We start from the raw sequence: 23285 nt of genomic DNA, 5'->3' as shown, positions 1-23285 counted from the left end.
GTGGTGGGCCCTTTGGTGCGTGTTTGCCGAGAAGACTTGCTGGTGCTCTTGTGCCTGATGCCAAGTCTCGCGCTCGAACGATGTGGTGCCGTGGACCCTCGAAACAGAATCCTGCACAGCTGCCTCTCTCTCTCCGCGCTTAGCATCAAGGCGGGGGAAGAAAGACAGGTAACAGAGAAGCGTGGGGCCAGACTGAACCTTCGTGCCACCGGTACAGCCAACCCGACCCTCTTGCCCGGTTCTCTACCGGCTCACGGTAGAATATATCACCTCCTCTCCTCACTGCCGGATTCCTCCTCCTCATCTCGCACCTTCATCCTTGCATCCTTCCCTTCCTTCACTTCACTTCACCGCCACCAGCTCGCTACCATCTGAACCTCTCTCCGTTCCTTTGCACTTCCCCGCACATATACATCAAGAATGTCGTCCACAGTCATCCCCGCCAGCCTCAGTGGCGACGAGCTCATCAAGAAGTACATCGGCGCGGGTACCTGGGCCTTCATCGAGGACAAGTTCACCCCCTTTGGCAAGGAGACCCTCGTCAAGGTCATCCGCTTCGTCGTCGATGAGTGCATCCCCGCCGAGCGACTCTACCACGCTCAGGTCTCCACCGACCCCGCCAAGCGATGGAAGGTCATCCCCGAGGTCGTCGAGCAGCTCAAGAAGAAGGCCAAGTCGCAGGGCCTCTGGAACCTCTTCCTCTCCGCCAAGCACTACCCTGGCCTCGGCTCGCCTTTGACCAATCTCGAATATTCCGTCATTGCCGAGATGACCGGTCGATGCTCCCACTTTGCCTCCGAGTCGCTCAACTGTGCTGCTCCCGACACGGGCAACATGGAGGTGTTCGCCAAGTACGGCAACCAGCAGCAGAAGGACACATGGCTCACTCCCCTGCTCAACGGTGAAATCCGCTCTGCCTTTGCCATGACGGAGCGCTTCATCGCCTCGTCGGACGCCACCAACATCCGCACCTCGATTCGCCAGGAGGGCAACGAGATTGTCATCAACGGCCACAAGTGGTGGATTTCGGGTGCCGGTGACCCGCGATGTGCCGTCCACCTGGTGATGGGCAAGTCGGACCCCGAGAACAGCAACAGCCACGCACAGCAGAGTCTGGTCATCGTGCCCGCCAATGCGCCCGGTGTCAAGGTCATCCGCCCCATGCAGGTGTTTGGCTACGACGATGCGCCCGAGGGCCACTGCGAGGTGATTTACGAAAACGTTCGTATCCCTCTCAGCAACCTCGTGCTCGGCTGGGGTCGTGGGTTCGAGATCATCCAGGGTCGTCTTGGTCCTGGTCGTATTCACCACTGCATGCGCACTATTGGTACTGCGGAGCGTGCGCTCGAGCTCATGCTCGCCCGTTGCACCGACCAGCGAAAGAAGGCGTTCGGCAAGACGCTCTCGGAGCACGGCACCATTGTTCAGAACATTGCTTGGGCGCGCATCAAGATTGAGCAGAGCCGTCTGCTCGTGCTGTCGGCCGCCAACATGATCGACAAGACCAACGCCAAGGGAGCCATGCGCGAGATCGGCATGTCCAAGGTCGCCGTCGTCAACGCTGCACTCGAGGTGCTCGACATGTCCATGCAGGCCCACGGCGCCGAAGGTGTCTCGCAGGACACCATGCTCGCATACGCCTACGCCCAGCTGCGAACGCTCCGATACGCCGACGGGCCCGACGAGGTCCACCTGCAGCAGCTCGGCAAGCTCGAGCTCCGAAGGGCACCCGAGGTGTGGGAGAAGCTCAACAAGACCCAGGCCATCTCGGATGCTCTGCTCGCCAAGGCCGGCATCAAGAGCCACCTTTGAGCGGCCGTCGTTGTCCAGTGTCTGTCCAGATACGTCTCTACACTCAAGCAATCAAACAGTGTTCATGTACAAACTCCCGTGTTGAAGACTGATGAAGCGATTGTGTCTCTGAGTGAGTTTGGATCCGAGAACAAGGCCAATGGGACACCGAAGAATGTGCATCCGAGCTTGTGATATTGCAATTGTGTCGCTTACAGCAGCCTTTGCTCGTTGGTGGCCAGCGGGCGAGTTGCCGCAGAGATCGAGTTGTGAGTGGAGGAAAGCGGAAATACAGGCTGCGCTCTTTAGCCGCTCCGCCGCTCTCAGCCTGCGGAGTGAATTTGGGTTTTTGATGCTCGACCTGCAGCTGAGTGCATTCACCCATTTGCTCATCAACAGACATCTTGTCTCGAAAGCAATCGTCGACTTCTGCATCGTTTCGAGTCACCATCATTCCGTATATCCCGCGCCGATCCTGGAATACCTCTCCTAGATCGTCTTCTAGCTGGCTGGACTACTAGGAACTGACGATTGATGCCTAAGCTCGAGGATTGAGCCGACGGCTATACATAAAGGCGACCTCACTCCTTTGACCTAGAGTCGTCAGCACTCGCCGTTCAACACACCGGAACGCACATATACCCGAGGGACGAAAAGAGCATGACGATGGCCTCGAAAGATCCTCGACTCTACCAGGACGCTCCCGGCCTCGAGTTGCAGAACGACGTCCTTGCATCTGTCGAACACGCCCATACTGCAACGGCGTCTTCATCACGTCAACAGCCATCCGCAAGCACATCAGCCGCAGCACTCCAACGAACAAGCTCAAGTCGTCAACAGTCCACGATGGATGCCACACAAGCAGACATCGAAGCAGCGACCGGCATCGGGCATGCTGAGACGAGCACCAGCGAATCCGCTTCATCTTCGGGCGAACAGCGTGCGCTCCAACCAGCAGAGTCGTACGGACAGCGCTTGACGAGGGTGCTCACTGGCGAGGACAATCCAAAAGGAGAGGGAAGTGCGGGAGGTTCACGGCAGCGACGGAAGAAGCTGTTGCCATCCCTGGTACGTCAGAGGCATCGAAATGGTCTCAAGAGCGAACGAAGCAAACGACCCAAGCAGACCGCGGTGCGACGATCAGAAGAAGAGCTGGGAAGCACAGCCGACTCTGAAAAGGTCGCTCGGTCTCAAAATGGGCAAAGCAACTCGAGTGCGCAGTCAAGCGACGCAAGCAGCGAACCAGAACGCATCAAGATCGTCGGCGAAGATGGCAAGCCGATGCGACGGAGCGGCATCAAGGAGCGAGTGCTGCATTTCACTCCGTCTTGGTTCTCCGTGACGATGGGCACCGGTGTCATTGCGACGCTGCTCAACCTGCTTCCATGGCCATCAATCCATTCGGGGCTGCGATGGCCTGCGCTGTGCTTCCTGCTCGGCGACATTGTCATCTTCATCCTATTCTTCTGCGTCTTCCTTTCGCGGTACTTCATGTACCCTGAAATCCTGCCGTTGACGATCAAGCATGCGCAACAGTCGATGTTCCTGGGCACGTTACCCATGGGACTGATCACCATCATCAGTGGCATCGCGCAGCTGGGGACGAAAGAATTCGAGCTGGGCATCGGCTTCGCGCTTGCGGCGAGCGGGCTGTGGTGGGCAGCCACCGTGATCAGCCTGATGACGGCGATTGGGGTGCCTTTCAGCATGATGACCTACCAGAAGCACTACTTTGAAGGTATCACTGCGGCGCTTCTTCTGCCCATTGTCCCGCCCATCACTGCAGCGGCGACAGGCAGCGTTCTCGCGGAGATTCTGATGTTCCGGTACCCCACCTATGCCTTCACCATCATGGTGGTCAGCTACCTGGTGTTGGGCATCGGTCTGCCGCTAGCACTGCTCATCCTCGTCCTCTACTTCCAGCGTCTGCTGCTGTTCAAGTCTCCACCACGGGATGTGATCATCTCGGTCTTTCTGCCCCTGGGACCCTGCGGCCAGGGTGGCGAGGCGTGTCTCCACCTCGGCCGCGTCGCCCTCGAGCTCTTCCCCACCATCTCCACCCCCGCCTCATCCTCCGGCGTGCCGCAGCTCTTCTCCGTCGGCCAAGCCCTGTACGGTGCCGGCCTGATCTCGGCCATGCTCCTCTTCGGCCTGGGCATCTGGTGGCTCGCCATCGGCGTATTCACCATCATTCGTGAGTTGAAGAGAGGCAAGCTCGGATTCAACATGGGCTGGTGGGGGCTCACTTTCCCTTTTGCAAGTTTGGCCATTTGCACGGCAAGACTGGCGATAGAGCTGGACAGTCTGACGTTGAAGATCGTCTACACGGCGTTTGTGATTGCGAATGTGATGCTGTGGTTGTACGTGGCGATCCCGACGGCGAGGGGCGCGTGGTCGGGGAGGCTGTTCAATGCGCCCTGTCTGGCGGATCTGCCGCTCAAGCAGTAGATTGATCGCAATATGGCTACATTTGTACGACAGCAATGCCATACATTGACAAGACCGTCGTTCAGATACAACGAAGCTCGGCGGAAGGCTGTGCAGAGGTGGGTGGTGAGGGTCGATTTGGCTGATGAGGATGATGTGAGAGGGGCCTAACATGATTCGTGAAATGGGCACGCAGACACGCGCTAAAGACGCGTCTTGTTGTGTCCTCAGCGCGCCTGAAAGGGGTTCGCGTGTCCGACGTGTAAATTACTCGCAAGCCTTTCTTCGCGCCTTTGTCTCGCGCACGGAGAGAGACAGAGCAGAAGAGCAGGCTGCAGCTCACAGAGCGCTGTCTCCTTCCAGTCTGTAGTCTGCGAACGAGGTGACAATTTCGACTGTCGAAGCTTCCTGTGCGAAACATCGACAAGTGTGGGAATGCAAGCTTGAGTCGCAAGCAATCTTTCCTTCTCCCTTGCCATCATCGCCATCGACCATTCGCTTCATCTCCAAGATCATCGCCGCAAATCCCGTTCTCGCGAATCCGGATCACACTTCCATCTCCGCACTGAACGGACAGACCGAGCAACAACGGGCGGACCTCAAGCCAACAGCTCGACTCCAGAGCACCACCATCTCAGCTGCCCTCTCCCGCAGCCAGCGGCCTCGAGGCGCCTACCCACCATATACCCCGCTCACAGCTCCTTCCCGGAGACCTGACGCACCACAATGTCGAGCGCACCCATCCTTCCCACCATCTCCCTCAACATCAACTATGATGAAGAGCGGGCCAAGATCGAAGACTTCCTCCTCCGCTTCAAAGCGCCTGCCTCTCGCCTTCCTACGCTCTCCTCCTCCAACTCGCCCATCTCTCTCGACGACGACGAAGCCGATGCGGCGGACGACGAGCTCTCCTCTGCGGTCGACCGTATGGATGTCGACCGATCTCAGACTCAGCGCCGCGCTGCGACGCTCGCCTCGTCCTCCCGCGCCATCCCCATCTACATGCACCAGCTGCAATCCATCGCAAACCGCGACCAAGACTCGCTCGTCATCGACCTGAACGACGTTGCTTCGCACCACTTTTCCGAATCCGGTGAGCCGGGCAAGGTGCTCGTCCGCTCGGTCGCCGAGAACGCCAAGCGCTATCTCGACCTCTTCTGCGAGTGCGTGGACAAACTCATCCCCGAGCCCTCCAAGGACATTTCTCACAAAGACGACGTGCTCGACGTCATCCGGCACCAACGTCAGGAACGCAATGCGCGAACCACCGAAGCTGCCCAGGACCCATCCCAAGGTGGCACGGGTGAAGACGCAGACACGTTCCCACCCACCCTTCTCCGTCGCTACACGCTCTACTTCCGCCCCTACACGGGCGACAAGGACGAGCCTCTCGCCGTGCGCGCCGTCCGCGGTTCCCACCTGGGCAAGCTCATCACCGTTCGCGGCATCGTCACGCGCGTTTCGGAGGTCAAGCCTTTCCTCCTGGTCGACGCCTACGCATGCGACGTTTGCGGTGCCGAGGTCTTCCAAGAAGTCACCTCCCGTCAATACATGCCTCTCACACAGTGCAATTCTCGTCGGTGTACGACGAACAACACGCGCGGTCCCCTCTACCCCCAGGTGCGCGCATCCAAATTCGTCCCCTTCCAAGAGATCAAGATCCAGGAGATGGCAGATCAGGTTCCGGTGGGTCACATCCCACGCACCATGACGATCCACGTCTACGGACCGCAAACGCGCAGCATGAACCCGGGCGATGTGGTGCATGTCGGAGGCATTTTCTTGCCTATGCCGTACAGCGGGTTCAAAGCGATCCGCGCGGGTCTGTTGACGGATACGTATCTGGATGCGCAGAGCATTACGCAGTTGAAAAAGCAGTATTCGGCGATGCAGCGGACACCGGAGATCGCAGCGCAGATCGCCGAGCTCAAGGACGATCCTGCGTTGTACCAGAAGTTGGCCTCTTCGATCGCACCGGAGATCTACGGGCATGAAGACGTCAAGAAGTGCTTGCTGCTGCTGCTTGTCGGTGGAGTGTCCAAGACCGTTGGGGATGGGATGAAGATCAGGGGTGACATCAATGTTTGCCTCATGGGCGATCCGGGTGTGGCCAAATCGCAGTTGCTCAAGTACATCTCCAAGGTCGCGCCTCGAGGCGTGTACACCACGGGTCGCGGTTCGTCCGGTGTGGGTCTTACCGCGGCCGTCATGCGCGACCCGGTGACCGACGAGATGGTGTTGGAAGGCGGCGCGTTGGTGTTGGCGGATAACGGCATTGCGTGCATCGACGAGTTTGACAAGATGGAGGAATCCGATCGAACCGCCATCCACGAAGTCATGGAGCAACAGACCATATCCATCTCCAAAGCGGGCATCACCACCACGCTCAATGCGCGAACGTCGATCCTCGCCGCAGCAAACCCGCTCTACGGGAGGTACAATCCTCGTGTGTCGCCGGTGGACAACATCAACCTCCCCGCAGCGCTGCTGAGTCGATTCGACATTCTCTATCTCATCCTCGACACGCCTACCCGCGACGATGACGAGAGGTTGGCACAACACGTCACGTACGTCCACATGCACAATGCGCATCCGGAGCTCGAATTCGATGTCATCTCGCCCACGCTCATGCGACACTACATTGCCCTTGCTCGACAAAAACGTCCCGTTCTTAGCAAGGCCGTGTCGGACTACGTGGTTGGGGCGTATGTTCAGATGCGTAGTCAGTATAAGGAGGATGATCTCTCGTCCACTTCGGGACCTGGTGGGAACGGCACTGGCTACGTCTCTGCACGAACGCTGCTTGGTATCATCCGTTTGTCTCAGGCACTGGCGAGATTGCGATTCGACGACTCCGTGTCCATCCCGGATGTCGACGAGGCGTTGCGTTTGCTCGAAGTATCCAAATCGTCCATCCTCCACCACCCCTCCTTGGCCAACAACAGAGATGCCTTGGGTCAGGATCAAACCCACATCAGCAAGATCTACCGCATCATTCGGGACTACTACAACAAAAACGTTCGTTCGCTCGACGATGACGACGACGAGGACGACCCGATGGGCCAACAGGATCAGGGCGTGAGTCTCGCCGAGCTCAGAGCGAGGGTACTGGCCAGCGGATTCGTAGAGGACCAGTTCCAGGAGTGCGTCAAGGAGTACGAGGATTTGGGCGTCGTACATGTCGGTGCGACCAGGTTGACCTTCACCGGTTAGAGAGAGTGTTTCGGTTTTTGCATTCGGTCTTTCAATTTGTCATGTGTTCCTCAGCTCAAAGCGGGTCTGTGTGTCCGTGCGGTGTGAGACACTTGCTACACCTTGTCAGCCGATCCCTTCGAGAAGATGAGAGAGAGAGAAGACATAGCTTGGTATAAAACTGATGAACGATAACAATCTGGTATAAAAGATGCACAAAAGCCAACGCGCGCGATCAGCCACAACAGGTCCAGCTGTTGACGGTGATCGCATCCGCTTCGGGTTCACCGTTGTCGCTGGCGCTAAGAAAGATGCTGTTGCGCTCGCGCTGTTTGCGTTCCTGTTCGATCTGCGCTCGCTTTTCGACGAGCTTCTTGGTTACTGCGAGAAAGACCTCTTCGATGCCTCGATCGGATTTGGCGCTGACCTCGGAGACCTCGACGGCATCCCACGTGGGATCCCAATCCAGCTGCTCGCGGGTGTCGCTGACGGTGGAGCCGGAAGCGGTGGAAGCGGTGCTGTTTGCCTTTGGGGCGGGGTTTTGCCATGTGCTGTTGGCAAAGGCTCGCGATGCAGAACCCATGGCTAAGGATCCCAACCCGCTCAGCCTGGACGATCTCGTCGGCGACCCCTCTTCCGACTCAACATCGGCACCGGCCTGAACGGTCGGTTGGAGCCAACTTCGCACCGTCTCCCTCGCCCACTCCAGCTCGACCTCACTCCCCCCCTTCCGAGCCAAATCCCCCTTCGCCCCAACCACATGCACCACCAACCCACTCGTCATATTCCGCCTCAACTCATCCAACCATCCCCTCACATCCATAAAACTCGCTCGACTCGTAATATCATACACAATCACAGCGGCGTGACTCCCGCGGTAGTACATGGGTGCCATGCTCCGAAACCGTTCTTGACCTGCAGTGTCCCACAGCTGCAATCGAACTTTGACCGAATCGACAATGAGTTTTTTCGTGTGGAAGCTGGCGCCGATGGTGGAGGGGGTGGAGGAGAGGGTGAAATGACCCGAGGTGTAACGGTGGACGAGGGAGGTTTTGCCCACACCTTGGGAGCCGAGGATGACGACCTTGGCTTCGAGCTGGTTGGGCGGGAGCGTGGGGCGTGGACGGAGGGTCGAGGCGGCTGGCGTGCTGGCTACCGCCTCGGATGTGGGCGAGTAGGATAGCACGGGAGTGACGGCGGTGTTAGTCCTCTTGACCTCGGGTCGATCGGCAGGGGTGGGTGAGACATTCGAGACTGTCTGCCGTCGTGGACCGAGCTTTGGAGCATTCCGCCCACTGCGCGGGCCGAAGGTGACAGCGCTCTCCGGAGGGGATCGACGGAAGGGAGCTTCTTCCATCCGCTTCGACCCCATCGAGCTGATGCCCGACGTGATCGTATGGCTGCGACGCAGAAACGCACCGCGCTCGCCAAACGGCGCACCCATCTGACCGAACTCGCTCAAGCCCGAATCCGGACTCGTTGCCAGTCGCGGCTTGCTGCTTTCCCCGGATCTGGGTTGCACATCTATCTTGTGGAAGGGGTTGGACGCACTGACACTCGACTCTGCTAATGGTTGAAGCGTTTCCACGGCGTTTCGGGAGGATGCGCGACTCAGGCTTGGGTGCGTGCTGAGAAACCGAGCGGTGGAGATGTATGCGTGTCCGCTATCTTGTTCCGTCAACGAGGGCGATGCTGGGCCGGAGTTGAGCGATTGCAGGCTGTGCAGGCGGGGGCGGGATGGTCGTCGTGAGGAGGTGCCTCTTTGGGAACGGGGTGCGGGAACCTCGTTCGCTCGGGACGTCTCGAGCAGGCTGGTGCGGGAACGTTCTGCGTCGCTTTGCGAGGAGGTGGAAGCTGCGTCTTTCGAAGAGGTGGACGCGGGATAGGACGGGAATGAGGGGAAGTGATTCTCTTTGGATGGTGAAGGGGTTGCCATGGGTGAGGAGTAGGCTGAGGGGAAAGGATGTTGCGACATGGTGCTGGAAAAGACTTGCGCTGTCATGATGGCGATGCGTGCGTGGCAGGAGGTCTGAGAAGTCGAAGGGTTTTGACGCTCTGATGCGGTATCGAAGCAGTCGGTGGGTAAGAGAAAAGTGTTTGAGGCACCGACAACAAGCAGTTGTATGGGTTGCCTGGGAAAAGGGGAACTCGGCGCTCTAAAGGGAAGGAGAAGCGTTGCCTGAGTCTAGAGAAGAACCATGTCGCGAGTGTGGTATGCTGTCTTGAATGTACGAAGACTGGATCGAGTTGCTCCGAAAGACGGTGAGAGCCTTCCGCTGAGAGATCAGAGGCGCCCGAGCAAGTGAATGCCAATCAAGAGACGGGCGAGTGTGCCGTTGATGAGGTGGCAGAGATAGCCTCGCCGTATATGTCCGGAGTGAAGACAACGGCACGCCTGATTGGACAATAAGGGAAGACGATGGGCGAGCCTGCGCCTATCGCAATGCTTTGACGATGACTGCTGGTGTCGAGGTGGCCGTGATGCGTACAGGCTGGATCGATGACGACCTTGATGTGTCCGTTCCGCGAGCTGACCGAAGGAAGAGACGGATGCTGGTCTGGCTGATGCGCAATCGAAGCGTTCGGATAGCCGACGAGGAGGTCGTGATCGCTGCTGTCTTCGAAGATGTGGTTCGTAGCGGGGATGAGATGCTCAAATAGCAGTCGTCTACCGATGAAGTCAAACTGAAGACCTGATGGATGAGCTGTATGCTGGACCTGTGCCGAAAATTGGTCTATGCAGAGTCGGACAGCTTCGACGGTTGAAGCTTGTGGACGATAAAGTCTAACCCAGCGGTAAGCAGGATGGCGAACAAAACTTTTCGTCGTTGTGAGGGGAGGGTGGCGACGGTGGTGGCAGAATCGTATGAAGCCGCGTTGGTGGGTTGAAGCTCGCAGCGTGAGGGGTGCGCGGGTGTATGCACAGAAGGCTTTCTCGAGTCGTATACTTTGTGCGTGTGGTTTGTGCAATGCGATGCGGTGCGATGCGATGCGTGTCGAAATGAATAGGCGTCGGGATGGTGGCGAGCAAAGTGGATGCGACTACGATCACGGGCCGAGGCTGGGTAAAGGTCAATATATGTAACGCGGCGCGGTGGGTGCGTGGATTGTGGTGAGAGTGGCATCACTCTGCATCATGCACTCTGCACTCTGCTGCAGCCTCAGATGCAGCCAGCCAAAATCACTTTTTGTTTAAATTTACGCGCTGAGGGAAAGAGAGAGACCAACACCCAACTTCGCCTGGGCCTTGGCACTCAGCCATCCATCTCAGCGGCAAGCGAGAGCCGGAGTTGGTCGGACATTCCGGTCTCTGCCTTGAGCCATGTTGCTGAGCCCGGAGCGATTGGATTGACTTCTGTCGCCGAGTCACCAAGGAAGCAAAAGACAATGGAGAAAGCAAGCCTCGTCGAACATCACTCAAGAGAGGCGCCTCCTTCGGCACCACAACATTGGATTTCCTTTTTTTTATTTTTCGTTAAAAAAACCCCACACGCAAGCAAGCCTCACCAAAGATGAAGCGAAACGCAGCTCGGCTCGGCTGCGGAGCGAAAGGAACGCAAGGGTCTCTTTATCAAGACCGAGTTCTGGAATCTCTGAGCAGAAGGGGGGGCTTGTTGGCCATGATCCGACCACCAAGCCCTCGGGTCTGCATCTCCGCTTGAGCGCAACCTTACGATGCCAGGGGAAGCGAAGTGACACAGCAGTTCGCCCAGGCCTTTCTGACTAGAGTCGAATCGCTTTCACGAAGCGACTCTTGTCGGGACCATTCCGCGCACAGCCCCTGCACGACCCAAGCAGGGATTTCCGACGACCACCTCCTTCTGCAGCAGCTTGCGTCCCCCTTGTGACTTAAGAAAGAGCTTCAGTGTTGACCGGCTCACTTCCGCAGCCCCTGAGCTGTGAGATGCATGCACGCTGCACACTCGAAAGCAAATTTACGCCCAGGGCTGCTCGCGGGAGTGGCAAATTGCGTTGCCAGCTGGCTTTTCGAGTGCAACAAATGCCGCAACCGAATCGTATCGACACAGCTGGCAAAGGGTCTCTCTCGGCTCGACCAGAGTGCGGGGTTGGGCAAGGGCTCGGCTAGCGCTTCCACTCCGATACTGTATCGCGCGTTCGCCTCTTCGTGTCGTCAACTCGTTGCTGTGCCGTCTGTGCAACGCATGTGTCACTCTTCAGAGCAACCTCATTCCTTGCGACGGCCTCGACATGCTTCTGATTCCAGTCATTTTGAAAGACTATTCGAAAACCCTCACCGGACAGGCTCTGAAGCGAAAGGCAATCTTCGATTCACTCTGGATCCACAAAGACAATGGAGCGGTGGCTTGCATTGGGTCAGGCGATCCAAGCCAGCCATCAGCTCGAGTATACGCTCGTCTCGTAAGCCATGGCGCCCAGTGGGGGAGACTCTCACACGACACTCGAAGACTAGGTATGCCATTCTAAGCGAACGAGGACCCTGGGGTGCGGCGCCTTCCATGAGATAGAGTTTGTCTACGTCCATTGTCGCCTTGTTGACACGTCGCGCGCTTCCATCGTCTCGGTGGGTGATCAGCTGCTCAGGGCGAGAGGGAGCGGGTAGACGTTGTTCAGCCAGGCGACACGGTTTTCCAGATGCCGAGGTTGCAAGTTTATCCCAGCCCTTTTCGCTCCATTGCGGGGTGCGAACAGCGACCTGCACAGTCGCTCGTCATCATGCGACGTCAGCTGAGTCGTGCGCACACAACCCCTCTCTCCGCGGCGGAACATGAGCTCGGAAAGGCGTGATGAGGGCGAGAGATCTCATCGAACAGGGTCGGACCCTGAGTGTCTGAGCCTTATTTTCTGGATCTAAGCGAACCGGCTTCTACGCGTAAGCGCTGGGCCGGTCACATGACCTAGGCGATTTGCCTTACATGTTAGACCTCTTCCCTTCTAAAAAATGGTTTTTCGGACATAGAAGGATGAAGCACGCCATCGCAATTCACGGTGGCGTGCCGAGCCTGCTTAGCAGAAGATGCCATCCGCTGGGCGTGCGTCGAAATGAAGTTCGACCCTGAGCACGGGCGGGGGCGAGGGGCGAGGGTCCGAGCGTGCATGCGCTTTCTTCTAAACCCGCTTCCTTTCGATGGCCTTCTCGCGGCAACACTGCGGTGTGCTATTGCAACCGGCTATGTCGCCACTTTGCTGATTAGAGTTGAAGCTTGGCGAGGGAGGAAGATCTTCCTGCGTGGCTGAGTTGATACAAGAAGCGGACCGCATTCACTCACACCTTCCCTTCTGTCAACAACCACTCTTCCTCAGAGATATACATCAAAATGCCTGGCCTTCGACTTGGATCCATTGCGCCCAACTTTACCGCCGAGACGACGCACGGCGTGCTCAACTTCCACGAGTACCTCGGTGATTCGTGGGGAATCCTTTTCTCGCACCCGGACGACTTTACGCCCGTTTGCACCACGGAGCTCGGCGAGGTGGCACGCAAGGAGGCCGACTTCAAGGCGCGCGGTGTCAAGGTCATCGGTCTGTCCGCTAACGACGTCCAGTCGCACGATGCGTGGATCAAGGACATCAACGAGGTAGGAAAGACGTCGGTCAACTTCCCCATCATCGGCGATAAGGATCGTAAGGTCTCGACCGAGTACGACATGCTCGATGCCTTGGACCCCACCAACGTCGATGCCAAGGGCATCCCCTTCACCGTCCGAGACGTCTTTGTCATTGACCCCAAGAAGGTCATCCGCCTCAAGATCAGCTACCCCGCCTCGACGGGACGCCACTTCGACGAGATCCTTCGTGTCATCGACTCCCTGCAGATCGGCGACAAGTACCGTGTGACCACCCCCGTCAACTGGCAAAAGGGCGACAAGGTCATCGTTCACCCCAGCGTCCAGGGCGCCGAGGCCGAAAAGCTCTTCCCCGGCTACGAAACCGTTAAGCCCTACCTCCGATTCACTAAGGACCCCTCCGCCTCGTCCGCCTAAACACGTATCGGACGTAGCATCGCTTTCGCAACGCAATCATCTCAAATTGTAATTCAACAGAACGCTTTTACTGCTTATTCATCGACTGTGCCGATCGAGTGTGTGCGACAAGACTGCGAGCGAGCGGGACGGAATGCTTGGATTGCAGGACAGAATGCGGAAGACGTGCAAAAAGGAAAGAGATGCGGAATGAGAGATGCTAAAGTAACGATGCTGGGACGGAAGTGTTCGATGAGCCAAGAGAAAACGTTTGGTGCGATGAAGACTATGAATGTAAGAGCGCTCGTCTCTACTGGCTCTGCTTCCAGGCGACATAGTCGGAATAAGTGCACTCGACCTTCTCGGACCGATAGCGCCTGACCCGAAGAGCGTTGCGAAGGTCGGGTGTAATCCTGCCATTGAAGCCTGCTTTGCGAATGGCCGAGTCGATGGCTTCTTCTTTGGTCCAGCCTTGATCTGGGATCACATCCGGTAGGTAAGTGGCTGTCAGGAAGGCAGGCCCGGAGCCTGACGATCGTGAGAAGCGTGACTTCTTCGCTGAGACTGGGGCCGGGGTGGAAGCACCGGATGACGAGCTGGCGCTGTCTTCATTGCCACCGTTGAGCAGCGGCTTGGGAGCCAGCGCAGGATTGGGAAGGTGGATGTAGATGCCGTGCACGCCTACCTCCCAGTCGAGATAGTCGTCGCACTCTTCGAATCCGGTGAGCAGCGACACTCCGCACTCGAGACGTGGCAGCTCCGACTGCGTGATGGGCGAGAATCGGCGGTCCTTGAAAGCTGAGATGCTTGCGTACTCTGCAAGACCCTGTGCGAGAGGGTACGGCTCAAAAGTACCGATGCAGCCTCTCAGACGAGAAACAGGCGGCGAACTGCGGGACGAGGATTTGAGCGAGCTGTGCGGAAAGATGTTCCAGGTGACGAAAAGTGGGTACTCCTGACCATCGTTGGTGAACGTGGGAGCCGGCTGGGGCGAAATGTTCGGATTGAGCTCGTGATCGATGACCGCGAAGCAATAGAAGCAATGTTCTGGGAGAGCGGCGGAGCTCGTTGATGCCGAAGGGGCCATGGTGGGCGGTCGACCGAGGCTGGGAAATTCTTGCGCTTTGAAGGTGCAGGGGGTTCTGATGCTGACAGCTCTATGCGATGCGTGTGACGTTTTCGAGACTGTAGATGCTATCGTTCGGGTTCTTGAAGGTGATCAATACGAGAGACTGAAATGTGCGAAACAGATACGGAAGAGTTGGATCGCTGTGCAAAACGTGCTTCGAGCGGTGTGGTCCTGCGCTGCTTGCGTTGCCCGCGTGCAGCAGCTTCGCACCCGTTTGCGTCCACACTGGAGTAGTGCGAAACCAGACTGTTCTGCGGTGCAATCAGATGACAATGTCGAGAGGAATGCCTTGATACGAGGACGTAGTCAAGAGCGAAGACGATGAGACCGCAGGCTCGCCATGTCAAAGCTGGACCCTGCGTTAAGATAAGCGCTGCGCAGCGACTCATCTCTGCGCTTTAAATTCCTGGCCAAAAGGAAATGTCACCTTGGAAAAACGAGCACAAAAATGAGCCTTGAAAATGGCACAGACAAGCGCACTGCACAGCGCTCAGTCACACTGGAGCCGTTGATTGCTTGGTGTAGCCTGGCGTAGCCATCACAGATTGACGCGCTGAGGGCATTAGATGGAAGCCTTCCAGATCATGGCCACGACTCTTGTTCAAGAGTCGCAGTGAAACCTGGCAAATGATCTGCGCCAGTGTTGGTCTCGAGCTGGGCTAGCTTCGGCCGGTAGAAAGTCACCGCGAAAAGCGGGCTGGCTGCAACACTGCGGATCGGGGTCGCGCCTTCATGACATCAGCGTGCGCTTGGAAGGGACGTGCGCCAAAAAAAGATCAACACAACGTGTCTGCAAGCCTTGCAGAGTTTCTCGACCTTTCCTCGGCCAACGTGCCTGCCTTGCCTGCAAAGCCTCCACTCTGCGCAGCAACGCAAGGCTCGGCCAAGACGGGTCTCAGGGCTGCGACCCTGACTCAAGGGCCCTCTGCTCGTTCGGATCAAAGCAGCGACGCTTGTCAGAGTCTGTTACCTTGAACTGGCAATGCCGTCGAGGAAGGGGGCCCTTGCATGTGTATTGGATCGAGAAGTACGAACGTATCGAGTCGGTAGATGGGCTCAAAGCTAGCTACCGGAAGGAATAGCTTAGCGTTATCAGAGCGCGCTGTGAGCTGGAAGAGGGTGGCACTCGAGACTGCGTTGATTCGGAGAGGGAGAAGGCTTGCGGAAAGAGCCAGAGGGACGCTCCCGCCAGATCGCGCCTATGTTGCTCTCTGGGTCGCGGGGCTCAGATTACAAATAGACACAAGCCTGGCTGCTGATCCGCGCGCTCCCTTGACTTCTCAAGTAGCGCGTGATCCTCACCTTCCCATCCAACCACATCGATATACACACAACCAACACTCCATCTTCGCTCAACGTCTGCAAAAATGGCTAACCTTCCAGGACTCCTCATTGACATCGTACGTGCCATGTCCTCCATTCATTCGGCCCTTCCCGCCATCAACGATGATCCGTGCTGACTCTCGTGATTCTTTCTTACTTTTCTCGCACAGCCCCGCAACCCCATCCTTGCGGTCGGTATCCCCGTCGCCGTCGGCGTCGTCAACGGCTTTGCTACCAAGTCGTCCAACTACTCTGCCGACTCGGTCTGGTACAAGTCGCTCAAGAAGCCCAGCCTGAACCCCCCTCCCAGCTACTATGGCATTGTCTGGCCCGTTCTCTACGCCTCGATGGGCTGGGCCTCGCACTTGACTGTCAAGGCTCTGGACCGCACCCCTCCTGGTCTTGGCCGTGACACTGCCAAGAAGGCTCTCTCGCTCTACTGGATCCAGCTCGGTCTCAACGCTCTCTGGTCGCCCCTCTTCTTCGGTGCTGGCAACGTCGGTCTGGCTCTCGTCAACATCGGCGCTCTCACTGGCACCGTCGGCCTCTGGGCTGCCACCGTCAAGGACGTCGACGAGACCGCCGGTCTGCTCGCCATTCCTTACGTCGGCTGGATGGTCTACGCCACCTACCTCAACGCCTCCATCTGGTGGCAGAACTACGGCTCGTCCAAGTTCGGCAAGCTCAAGAAGGACGCCAAGGACCTTTAAGCAGTTTGCCCCGCTTCGACACGTAGCCGTATCAACCATGCACAGGTGAAACGACGTGCATGGAAATGGTGTATTCTATATAGTCCCTCACCCTCTACCTCCATGAAACACGACAATCAATTCCACTGCGCTGGTATATGTGACCTCGCGTCGAATCGCACTGAGAGCGAGGTGGTTTAGACTTCGCACATGGGACGAGCACGCAATGTCTATGATGTGAGGACGGAATCTAGTCTACAGAGTCTTTCAACCCTGTCGAACCGAGCTTCGATCCGTATCGACGCTATCCCGTCTATTCTTGATGGGCATGAACTGGCGATCCGGGTCCTCCTGACCAAAGAACACCGTTGAGCCCTCGACCATGCCTCTCTCCACGCGACTATCCCTACTGCTGTGAGCCTCGAGTTTGGCCATGGCGTCGTCGAAGTCCATGTGCGTCGTCAATGGTCTTCTGGGCAACGGAGTCAATGCGTGTCTAGCATCAAGGTTGATACTCAAGATATTGCTCGAGTGGGCGCCCTCCGAGACGCTGATGAGCAACGAATACTGCTGCTGCTGTTGCGATGTCGGACTGTCCCCATCGGTTGTGGAAGAGTTGCGCTCGTACACCTCGAACGTGATGCTGGCAAAGTAGTCCAACGCCGGGATCTTGGGCATCACCACATTGAGCTCCGAGGCAAGCACCAGGTTGAGCAGCGTATGGATGTGACTCTCCTTGGTAAAGTAGAGACTGCAGATGCCCTTGCTCTCCTTGGCACCTTTGAGGTCTTCCACGATGTTGTTGAGCAACGGCATCGAGGTGAGGAACCCGATCTCCTCCTTTTCTTCGGGTGTAATCCCGTACTCTCTCGGGCAAATGAACGAGAACAGTGCCAAAGCCTTCCGATACAGCTCGTGCAAGTGGACGAGCTTGGCATCGGTATCCTCGCCCTCGATGCTCGGATCGGCGAAGACCGTCTCGATGAACTGCCGATTATGCAGTCCATCGTGGCTCAGCATATCGTACAACTCGGAACTCCTCGATGGATCGTGCGGATCCTCCTCAAAGTCGTTGAAGAGCTTCTCCCACCGTTCGCGGAACAACGACGGCGTCTCGTGGGTGCACCACCTTGTCTGCACCCTCTCCACCCCTTTACCCAGCGTCTTGTAGTTCTGGCGCATGATCTCCCGCAACACCGCCAGCAGCCGCGCAATGTCCAACGCCAACCGCGCCGGTGGGGGCAGATCCTCCGGCCAATCATCCGGAATGCTGTTCGCCTCCGGCGAATCCGGTCGCAACGACGCCTTGAGCTTCTTCTTGACCACATCCATCACGTCCTTGGCCGCATTCGAGTCGTCCAACAGATCCTTGCGGATGATCATCTCCTTTTCGCCACTCGACTCGTCCAAAAATGCAGCGGCAAAGATCTCGGCCGATGCAGTGACACGTCGTTCGCTCGACGTATAGACCGTGCAGTTGGACAGCGCATCGGCGTTCATGATGATCATGTCTTTGCGCATGTTGTTGCCGAAATCTTTGGCTTGATGACGTGCAGCATGGGAGAATTCGCCGCCCCACTTGATGATGAGCTGCATCTTGGCCAGCTCGCCTGAGGTCTTGTCGAAGCTCGGTTTGATCTGGACCTTGGTACCGCCCATGTCCTTTTTGCGGTTGATGAGCTGGATGATGAGTTCGAGGTCCTCGGTGTTTGCCCCTGGGAGGGCGAGCGCCTCGGAAGCGGCGGTGGAGACCAGCTCGAGTTGCGTCCTGAGAATGATCTCCTCTCTCCTCCCTTGCAGCAACGCAATGAGCGGCGCCGCCCACGTCTCGGACGGCTTGAACGACCGTTTGAGCTTCTGCTTCGGCGTTCGATCCCCATGTCGAAACACCGTGACGCTCGCCTTGAGGTTCCATGCGCTCCTCTCACGTTCCCGAGGACTAGCACTTCCCACCCCACCCCCTGCAATCGGTCGCCGAACCACATTGTTCCGACAAAACCCACTCAGGATCTCGGCGCACTTGTCATAGTAAAAATCGTTGCCCTTGACAAAGCTCCATCCGTTGACGTCGATAACGTAGCTCTTGCCTCCGACACGAAGGAGGTCGAAGCCGCAAATGTTCTGCTTGAAGGCCTTGGAGATGTTAGTTGCCATCTGGATCTCTTCGTCGCTGAGCTTGGTGATGTAGCGAATCTCCTTTCCGTCCGGGTTGCGCTTCACCACGCCATCCACCACGGGCGACTTTCGCGTTTCGGCATGCACAAAGTGCGGTCCGATGGTGTAGACCTTGATGTCCTCGGCATTGTCGACGTCCATAAACTCCTCGTAGATGTACGACCCATCGGTGCGCGGTTCGAACAGGTTGGGATCGTACTCGGACGACTTGTTGCCGACCTTGCGGAAGAGGCGGCGACCTCCACCGCCGCGGTTCTTGGGAAAGTAGATGTGGATGTTGTGGTCTTCCCCCGAGACGGGTTTTTCTACGAAGGGTTTGGAGATCGTGTGACCTCCGATGGAGAGGGTGTCGTAGTTGTCGAGTTTGCATTCCTTGACGCCGCGGTCCTTGCGCAGATCGGCACCCACGCGGTCTTTGAGGTCCTGGATGATGACATCTTCCAAATCAGGTCCGCCGTCGCGGTCCACCTCGAGCCGGCGCGGAGTGGGCACACCGACACTGTCCAGGATGGCCAACACGGCGCGTCGATCCCACAACACCTGCTGCAGCCTCAGATCGTTGACCAGCACGGGCTTGCGCAGGTCCGCATACGAGATCGCCTTGTCCAAAGGGAATCCAGTGGAGAAGAACGAGATGAGAACGTCGACGATGGGCCAATCTTGGACGGGTTCGTCGAGGATGACTTTTTCGCCAAAGATGATGACGTCGAATTCTTTGGTGCTGATGAGACGGTTGAGGATGTTCTGCATGGGTTTGCTACGGGCCTTGCGGTCCATGGCGGCCACGCCGAGCTGCATCCTCTCCATCGTGGCGAATGAGAGACGGGTCGTGTGATCCGATGAGGAGGAGAGGAGAGGAGCGTGAGAAGGTCTTGTCGGAAGAACCAAGAGCGAGTCAAGCTCGTATCTTTTTCCTTCTGAAAAAGCGGAACGTGCTCTTCGAAAAAAGAAAGTGATTATTTCTGCAGGCCACAGACGCCATCAGGAAGCACCGAAACCTTATCCGCTCTTCAAAGAAGCCGTGCTCAACGCAACCCCGCAGCAGCAATCAACTCTTCCCATCCGGAGACGCCGATAGCAACTTAGCGTCACGAGACCGTCGTCGGAGCTCAAGCCGATGATGAGGTGGGTGAGGAAGCAGGTGCGCCTCTTCCGGAAGGTCGCGACAGCAAGACTGAGTCACGATAATCATCACAGAATCGCTGCAGCTCACGGCATGAGCACGTGTTGACTCGCTGCGTCAATCCAGACTTTGGCAAGGCTCGTGAGCTTGACTGTCGCTCGGTGCGGCTCGTGCTCCGGCTTGCTTGCTTGCAATCTGCTAGGCAGATTCCGCTGCTGAAACACTCATATCGCAAGCTGCCTTCGAATTGGTCAAAAGGCACATGGCCATTGAGCGGAAGAAGCGAGGATGGGGTCGAGCTCGGGATGGAAGCCCCTTTTCCTTGATTACAGACAAAATCCAGACCAACACCGAGCGAGGCACACAGCTGTGGCTCGGCTGGCTTTCCTTGGACCACGCGTTTATGCCAAAAAAGGTCGTGTTGTGTTGTGTTGCTTTTGCTGTCTCGAACACTGGCCTCCCCTCGTATTCATCCCACTCCATCATCACGATCACGCCGACTCCATCATCACGGTCTGAATCCAGATCGGCGTAGGCAAGCACAGCAACATGCCGCGACCGCAATCCATTCGGTCCCTCCAGATGCCCTCGCGCCATCAGGACGCAGGCGGCCATGTCTTTCCCAGTGTGCCGCCTTCGCCCTCGCTATCCACAACCACACGAGCCTCGCTTCTTGACTTCCCGTCTCGGCCCGCGATCCTCGTCACCCGCGCCGACCTCCGCGCCTCGCTTGCCGCCTACGAAGCCCTGCTCGCCTCGGCCAAAGCCTACACCTCTGCGATGCTCTCCATGTCCAAAGCCTCCTCCGACCTCGCCTGTGCACTCGAAACCTGCGCTCGTGTCAAAGGCGCCCACGACTCTGGCCCGGGTCTTCAAGCCGCCTCCGGCCTCCATTTCCTCAAGAGTAACTACGAACAGGTTCTCTGCGACACATTCTGGAAGGACTTCTCCATCCCGCTCCTCAGCCACTACGACACCTACCGATCCGCATGCACCGATCGCCAGGTGCTGCACGACAAAGCCGTCGCGCAAAAGTCCAAGGAGCTCAAGGAGGCAGAAGCGAGGAACAACCGCGCAGGTCGCAAGAAGGAGCGCGATCTCAACTCCTTCCGCCGCGCACTGGCAGAGTTGCAATCCCACGTAGACGCCATCGACGAGCTCAAGGCGCAGTACTACAACGAGGTGCTGGATGCCGAGCAGGAGGTGTGGTCGTTCATCGAGAGCAAGGTGGCGCTGGTCGTACGGTCGCAGATTGATGTTTCGGAGAGGATCAGTTCAAAAGGGTTGAATGATCCTGTACTGGAACAGATGCTGGCGACGATTCCGGATCCGTTCGGTAGCTACGGTCCGCCGAAACAGGATGGCGAGATCTTTAGCATCCTTCCACCCATCTCGTTGATCAGTTCGGGAGCGAATAGCGTCCACAACACGAGCACCGAGGCGGCGACCAACGATACGAGCGCTACGGACGTCGACACCACGTCGGAGGATGTCAAGCCTGCTTCTGGCGGTCCTGCCAACGGGGCGTATAAGACCAAGAGCGTCCTGCCCGCCAACATCATGTCGCCGTCAACGCCGAGCAAGGGACTCACCCGCGCTGGTCTTACAAGGAACGGGTCCGCTTCGGCTACGCCCACTCGTGCATCTCAATCCGCAGCTGACGATCTGCCTGCCTCATCCACGCCGAGGGGAGAGCAAGCTACCAACGCCGCGTCGGGCTCGACTGCGACACCCAAAGCGCAAGCAGCCAAGGGCGGTCCCTCGCTCAACGGCCCCACTCATCTCGCGCGCGACTCGCTGCTCGGCCTATCCGCTGTCTCGGAAGCAACAACCTCTGTGTCCACCTCGGACGGCAGCCCACACACCGCTTCCGGCGGGCTCTTCGGGTCGGAGAGCATGGACTTTGAAGAGCTCCTCTCGCAGCCTCCCAAAGCCACCGTCGGGCCTAACACCGATGCGAGCCAGGCGGACGACCAATTCGACCCACAGTCCGATGCTCAGTCAGCCGAAGCGTCCAGTGTGACCGCGACAGCAGCGGGGAGACTCCGTCAAGTGCTGAGCATCATCGAGGAGGACACCAACGGACCGCTCAGCAAGGCTGCTCAGATGGGCACGGCGTCGAGACCCGTTTCGTCGGTGTACGATGCCGGACCGGACCCGTTTGCTGATCGCGATGAGGCGGTGGCAGGTTCGAACGACGACAAGCCGCTACGTGACATTGCCAATGAAGGAAACTCGCGTCATCGTCGGACGAGCTCCAAGTTGAGCATCGACTAAACCTTCCCTCAACCGATCCTTTTCATGACCTGTAACGACCCCTTGATGACCTCCAATGCGCCTCACGAGCAATATACCCCGTATGAACCACAACATACCGAACGTTGAGATTGTGAGGGATACGTGCGAGAAAAGCTTATTTTGGGAAGCGAGCGAGCGAAGGCGGAAGAAGGGTCCACTTGTCGGCGGCGCCGAGTGGCATCACGTCACTGCGCGTGACCCTTCGGAATGCCATGCAGCGTAGCAGGTTTCGCGGATGGAAGCGCTCACGAGACCTCGACCCCCGTCTAAGCTCTAACTGCCTTGCGAGGCTGGTTCTTCGAGAAGCAGTCAGACGCCGCTGTACGAAAGCTGGCCGTGTTGGGATCTCCGCTTGCACTTGACCGTTCAGGTCTGGCTACACGAGGCACGTTTCATTGGAATTGACATCTTCCTCCCTGCTGTCTCCTCAAACAAGGCTGTACAGGGTCAGGAGGCAAGCCAAGGGGTGTCGGGGGGGACGATCACTCGAGGTGTGCAAGTACAGCCGATTGGGCGAAGAGGTGTGTGTTGTGTTTGAACAAGCCAGCAGCTGCACGAGCTCGTAACTCTGCCTGGCCTTGGAGCGCTGCTGTTCCAGTGCGTCATTTCTCCTCTGATGTGGAGTTGTGCGCTCACGGGCCACCGTCGACCCATCATTCGGGTGGCATCTCATATTTAGACCCTTTCCTCCCCTTCCCTCTTTCCTTCCCACTCTTTCAACCACACCTTACACACAAACGCGCAAACATGAAGTCGTTCCACAAAGTCGTCTACAAGCCCGACTCGCAGTCCACGGACGAGTTTATGGTCATCGTCAATGGCGAGGAGTACAAGAAATGGATTGGGGGCGACAAGACCATACCCCTCGCTGAAGTCGTCGATTCTTTCGATGTCTTCCACACCGGTCAGGGCGCCCAGGGCATCATGGGTAGACCCAGCAAGCAACAGCTCGACAGCGTGTTCGATAGCCACAAGGACGTCGATGTGGTGACCCACATCTTGGAACGCGGCCAACTGCAGCAGAGTAGCTCCAAGGAAGGGTTTAGTACGACCAACGATGCTAAGCAGGGCCAGAACACTACCAGCCGTGGCAGCGGCGGTGGCTTCGGTGGACGATAGATGGACAAAGCGGGAGGGATCAGGGCACGATGAAGCAGAGTAGGAAAGATGTGGCTGCAAATCGCATCGGCCGGTCA

The 23285-nt window shown here is 57.6% G+C and overlaps 10 protein-coding genes across 10 annotated transcripts; 7 read left to right on the top strand and 3 right to left on the bottom strand.

Annotated features, from left to right (window-relative positions):
* Positions 1 to 420: 420 nt before the first annotated feature.
* On the top strand, positions 421 to 1812 carry PSEUBRA_003608 (Acyl-CoA oxidase/dehydrogenase, central domain protein; the record flags this gene model as incomplete). The annotated part of the gene is made up of 1 exon (XM_016436726.1): positions 421 to 1812. One exon carries the CDS (start codon positions 421 to 423, stop codon positions 1810 to 1812), a length of 1392 nt encoding a protein of 463 aa, XP_016291968.1.
* Positions 1813 to 2637: 825 nt separating this feature from the next.
* PSEUBRA_003607 (Voltage-dependent anion channel) lies at positions 2638 to 4239 on the top strand (the record flags this gene model as incomplete). Its single annotated transcript, XM_016436732.2, has 1 exon — positions 2638 to 4239. One exon carries the CDS (start codon positions 2638 to 2640, stop codon positions 4237 to 4239), a length of 1602 nt encoding a protein of 533 aa, XP_016291967.2.
* Positions 4240 to 4944: 705 nt separating this feature from the next.
* PSEUBRA_003606 (MCM N-terminal domain protein) lies at positions 4945 to 7431 on the top strand (the record flags this gene model as incomplete). Its single annotated transcript, XM_016436713.1, has 1 exon — positions 4945 to 7431. The coding sequence occupies one exon, from the start codon at positions 4945 to 4947 to the stop codon at positions 7429 to 7431; it is 2487 nt and encodes an 828-aa protein (XP_016291966.1).
* A 214-nt stretch (positions 7432 to 7645) lies between these two features.
* Positions 7646 to 9412, bottom strand: PSEUBRA_003605 (Small GTPase superfamily; the record flags this gene model as incomplete). The annotated part of the gene is made up of 1 exon (XM_059465106.1): positions 7646 to 9412. One exon carries the CDS (start codon positions 9410 to 9412, stop codon positions 7646 to 7648), a length of 1767 nt encoding a protein of 588 aa, XP_059320611.1.
* A 3295-nt stretch (positions 9413 to 12707) lies between these two features.
* PSEUBRA_003604 (Peroxiredoxin, C-terminal) lies at positions 12708 to 13373 on the top strand (the record flags this gene model as incomplete). The annotated part of the gene is made up of 1 exon (XM_016436722.1): positions 12708 to 13373. The coding sequence occupies one exon, from the start codon at positions 12708 to 12710 to the stop codon at positions 13371 to 13373; it is 666 nt and encodes a 221-aa protein (XP_016291964.1).
* A 289-nt stretch (positions 13374 to 13662) lies between these two features.
* On the bottom strand, positions 13663 to 14439 carry PSEUBRA_003603 (AMMECR1 domain protein; the record flags this gene model as incomplete). Its single annotated transcript, XM_016436688.1, has 1 exon — positions 13663 to 14439. One exon carries the CDS (start codon positions 14437 to 14439, stop codon positions 13663 to 13665), a length of 777 nt encoding a protein of 258 aa, XP_016291963.1.
* A 1409-nt stretch (positions 14440 to 15848) lies between these two features.
* PSEUBRA_003602 (TspO/MBR-related protein) lies at positions 15849 to 16514 on the top strand (the record flags this gene model as incomplete). Its single annotated transcript, XM_016436723.1, has 2 exons — positions 15849 to 15881; positions 15975 to 16514. The coding sequence occupies 2 exons, from the start codon at positions 15849 to 15851 to the stop codon at positions 16512 to 16514; spliced, it is 573 nt and encodes a 190-aa protein (XP_016291962.1).
* Positions 16515 to 16760: 246 nt separating this feature from the next.
* On the bottom strand, positions 16761 to 19475 carry PSEUBRA_003601 (Histidine phosphatase superfamily, clade-2; the record flags this gene model as incomplete). Its single annotated transcript, XM_016436690.1, has 1 exon — positions 16761 to 19475. One exon carries the CDS (start codon positions 19473 to 19475, stop codon positions 16761 to 16763), a length of 2715 nt encoding a protein of 904 aa, XP_016291961.1.
* An 865-nt stretch (positions 19476 to 20340) lies between these two features.
* Positions 20341 to 22068, top strand: PSEUBRA_003600 (uncharacterized protein; the record flags this gene model as incomplete). Its single annotated transcript, XM_016436711.1, has 1 exon — positions 20341 to 22068. The coding sequence occupies one exon, from the start codon at positions 20341 to 20343 to the stop codon at positions 22066 to 22068; it is 1728 nt and encodes a 575-aa protein (XP_016291960.1).
* A 768-nt stretch (positions 22069 to 22836) lies between these two features.
* Positions 22837 to 23208, top strand: PSEUBRA_003599 (Ribosome maturation protein SBDS, N-terminal; the record flags this gene model as incomplete). Its single annotated transcript, XM_016436716.1, has 1 exon — positions 22837 to 23208. One exon carries the CDS (start codon positions 22837 to 22839, stop codon positions 23206 to 23208), a length of 372 nt encoding a protein of 123 aa, XP_016291959.1.
* Between the last annotated feature and the right edge of the window lie 77 nt (positions 23209 to 23285).

This window comes from Kalmanozyma brasiliensis (genome assembly GCF_000497045.1).
Source record: "Kalmanozyma brasiliensis GHG001 unplaced genomic scaffold PSEUBRA_SCAF23, whole genome shotgun sequence".
In the NCBI taxonomy this organism is placed as follows: Eukaryota; Fungi; Basidiomycota; class Ustilaginomycetes; order Ustilaginales; genus Kalmanozyma; species Kalmanozyma brasiliensis.
This window is presented reverse-complemented; position numbering and strand designations above follow the sequence as displayed.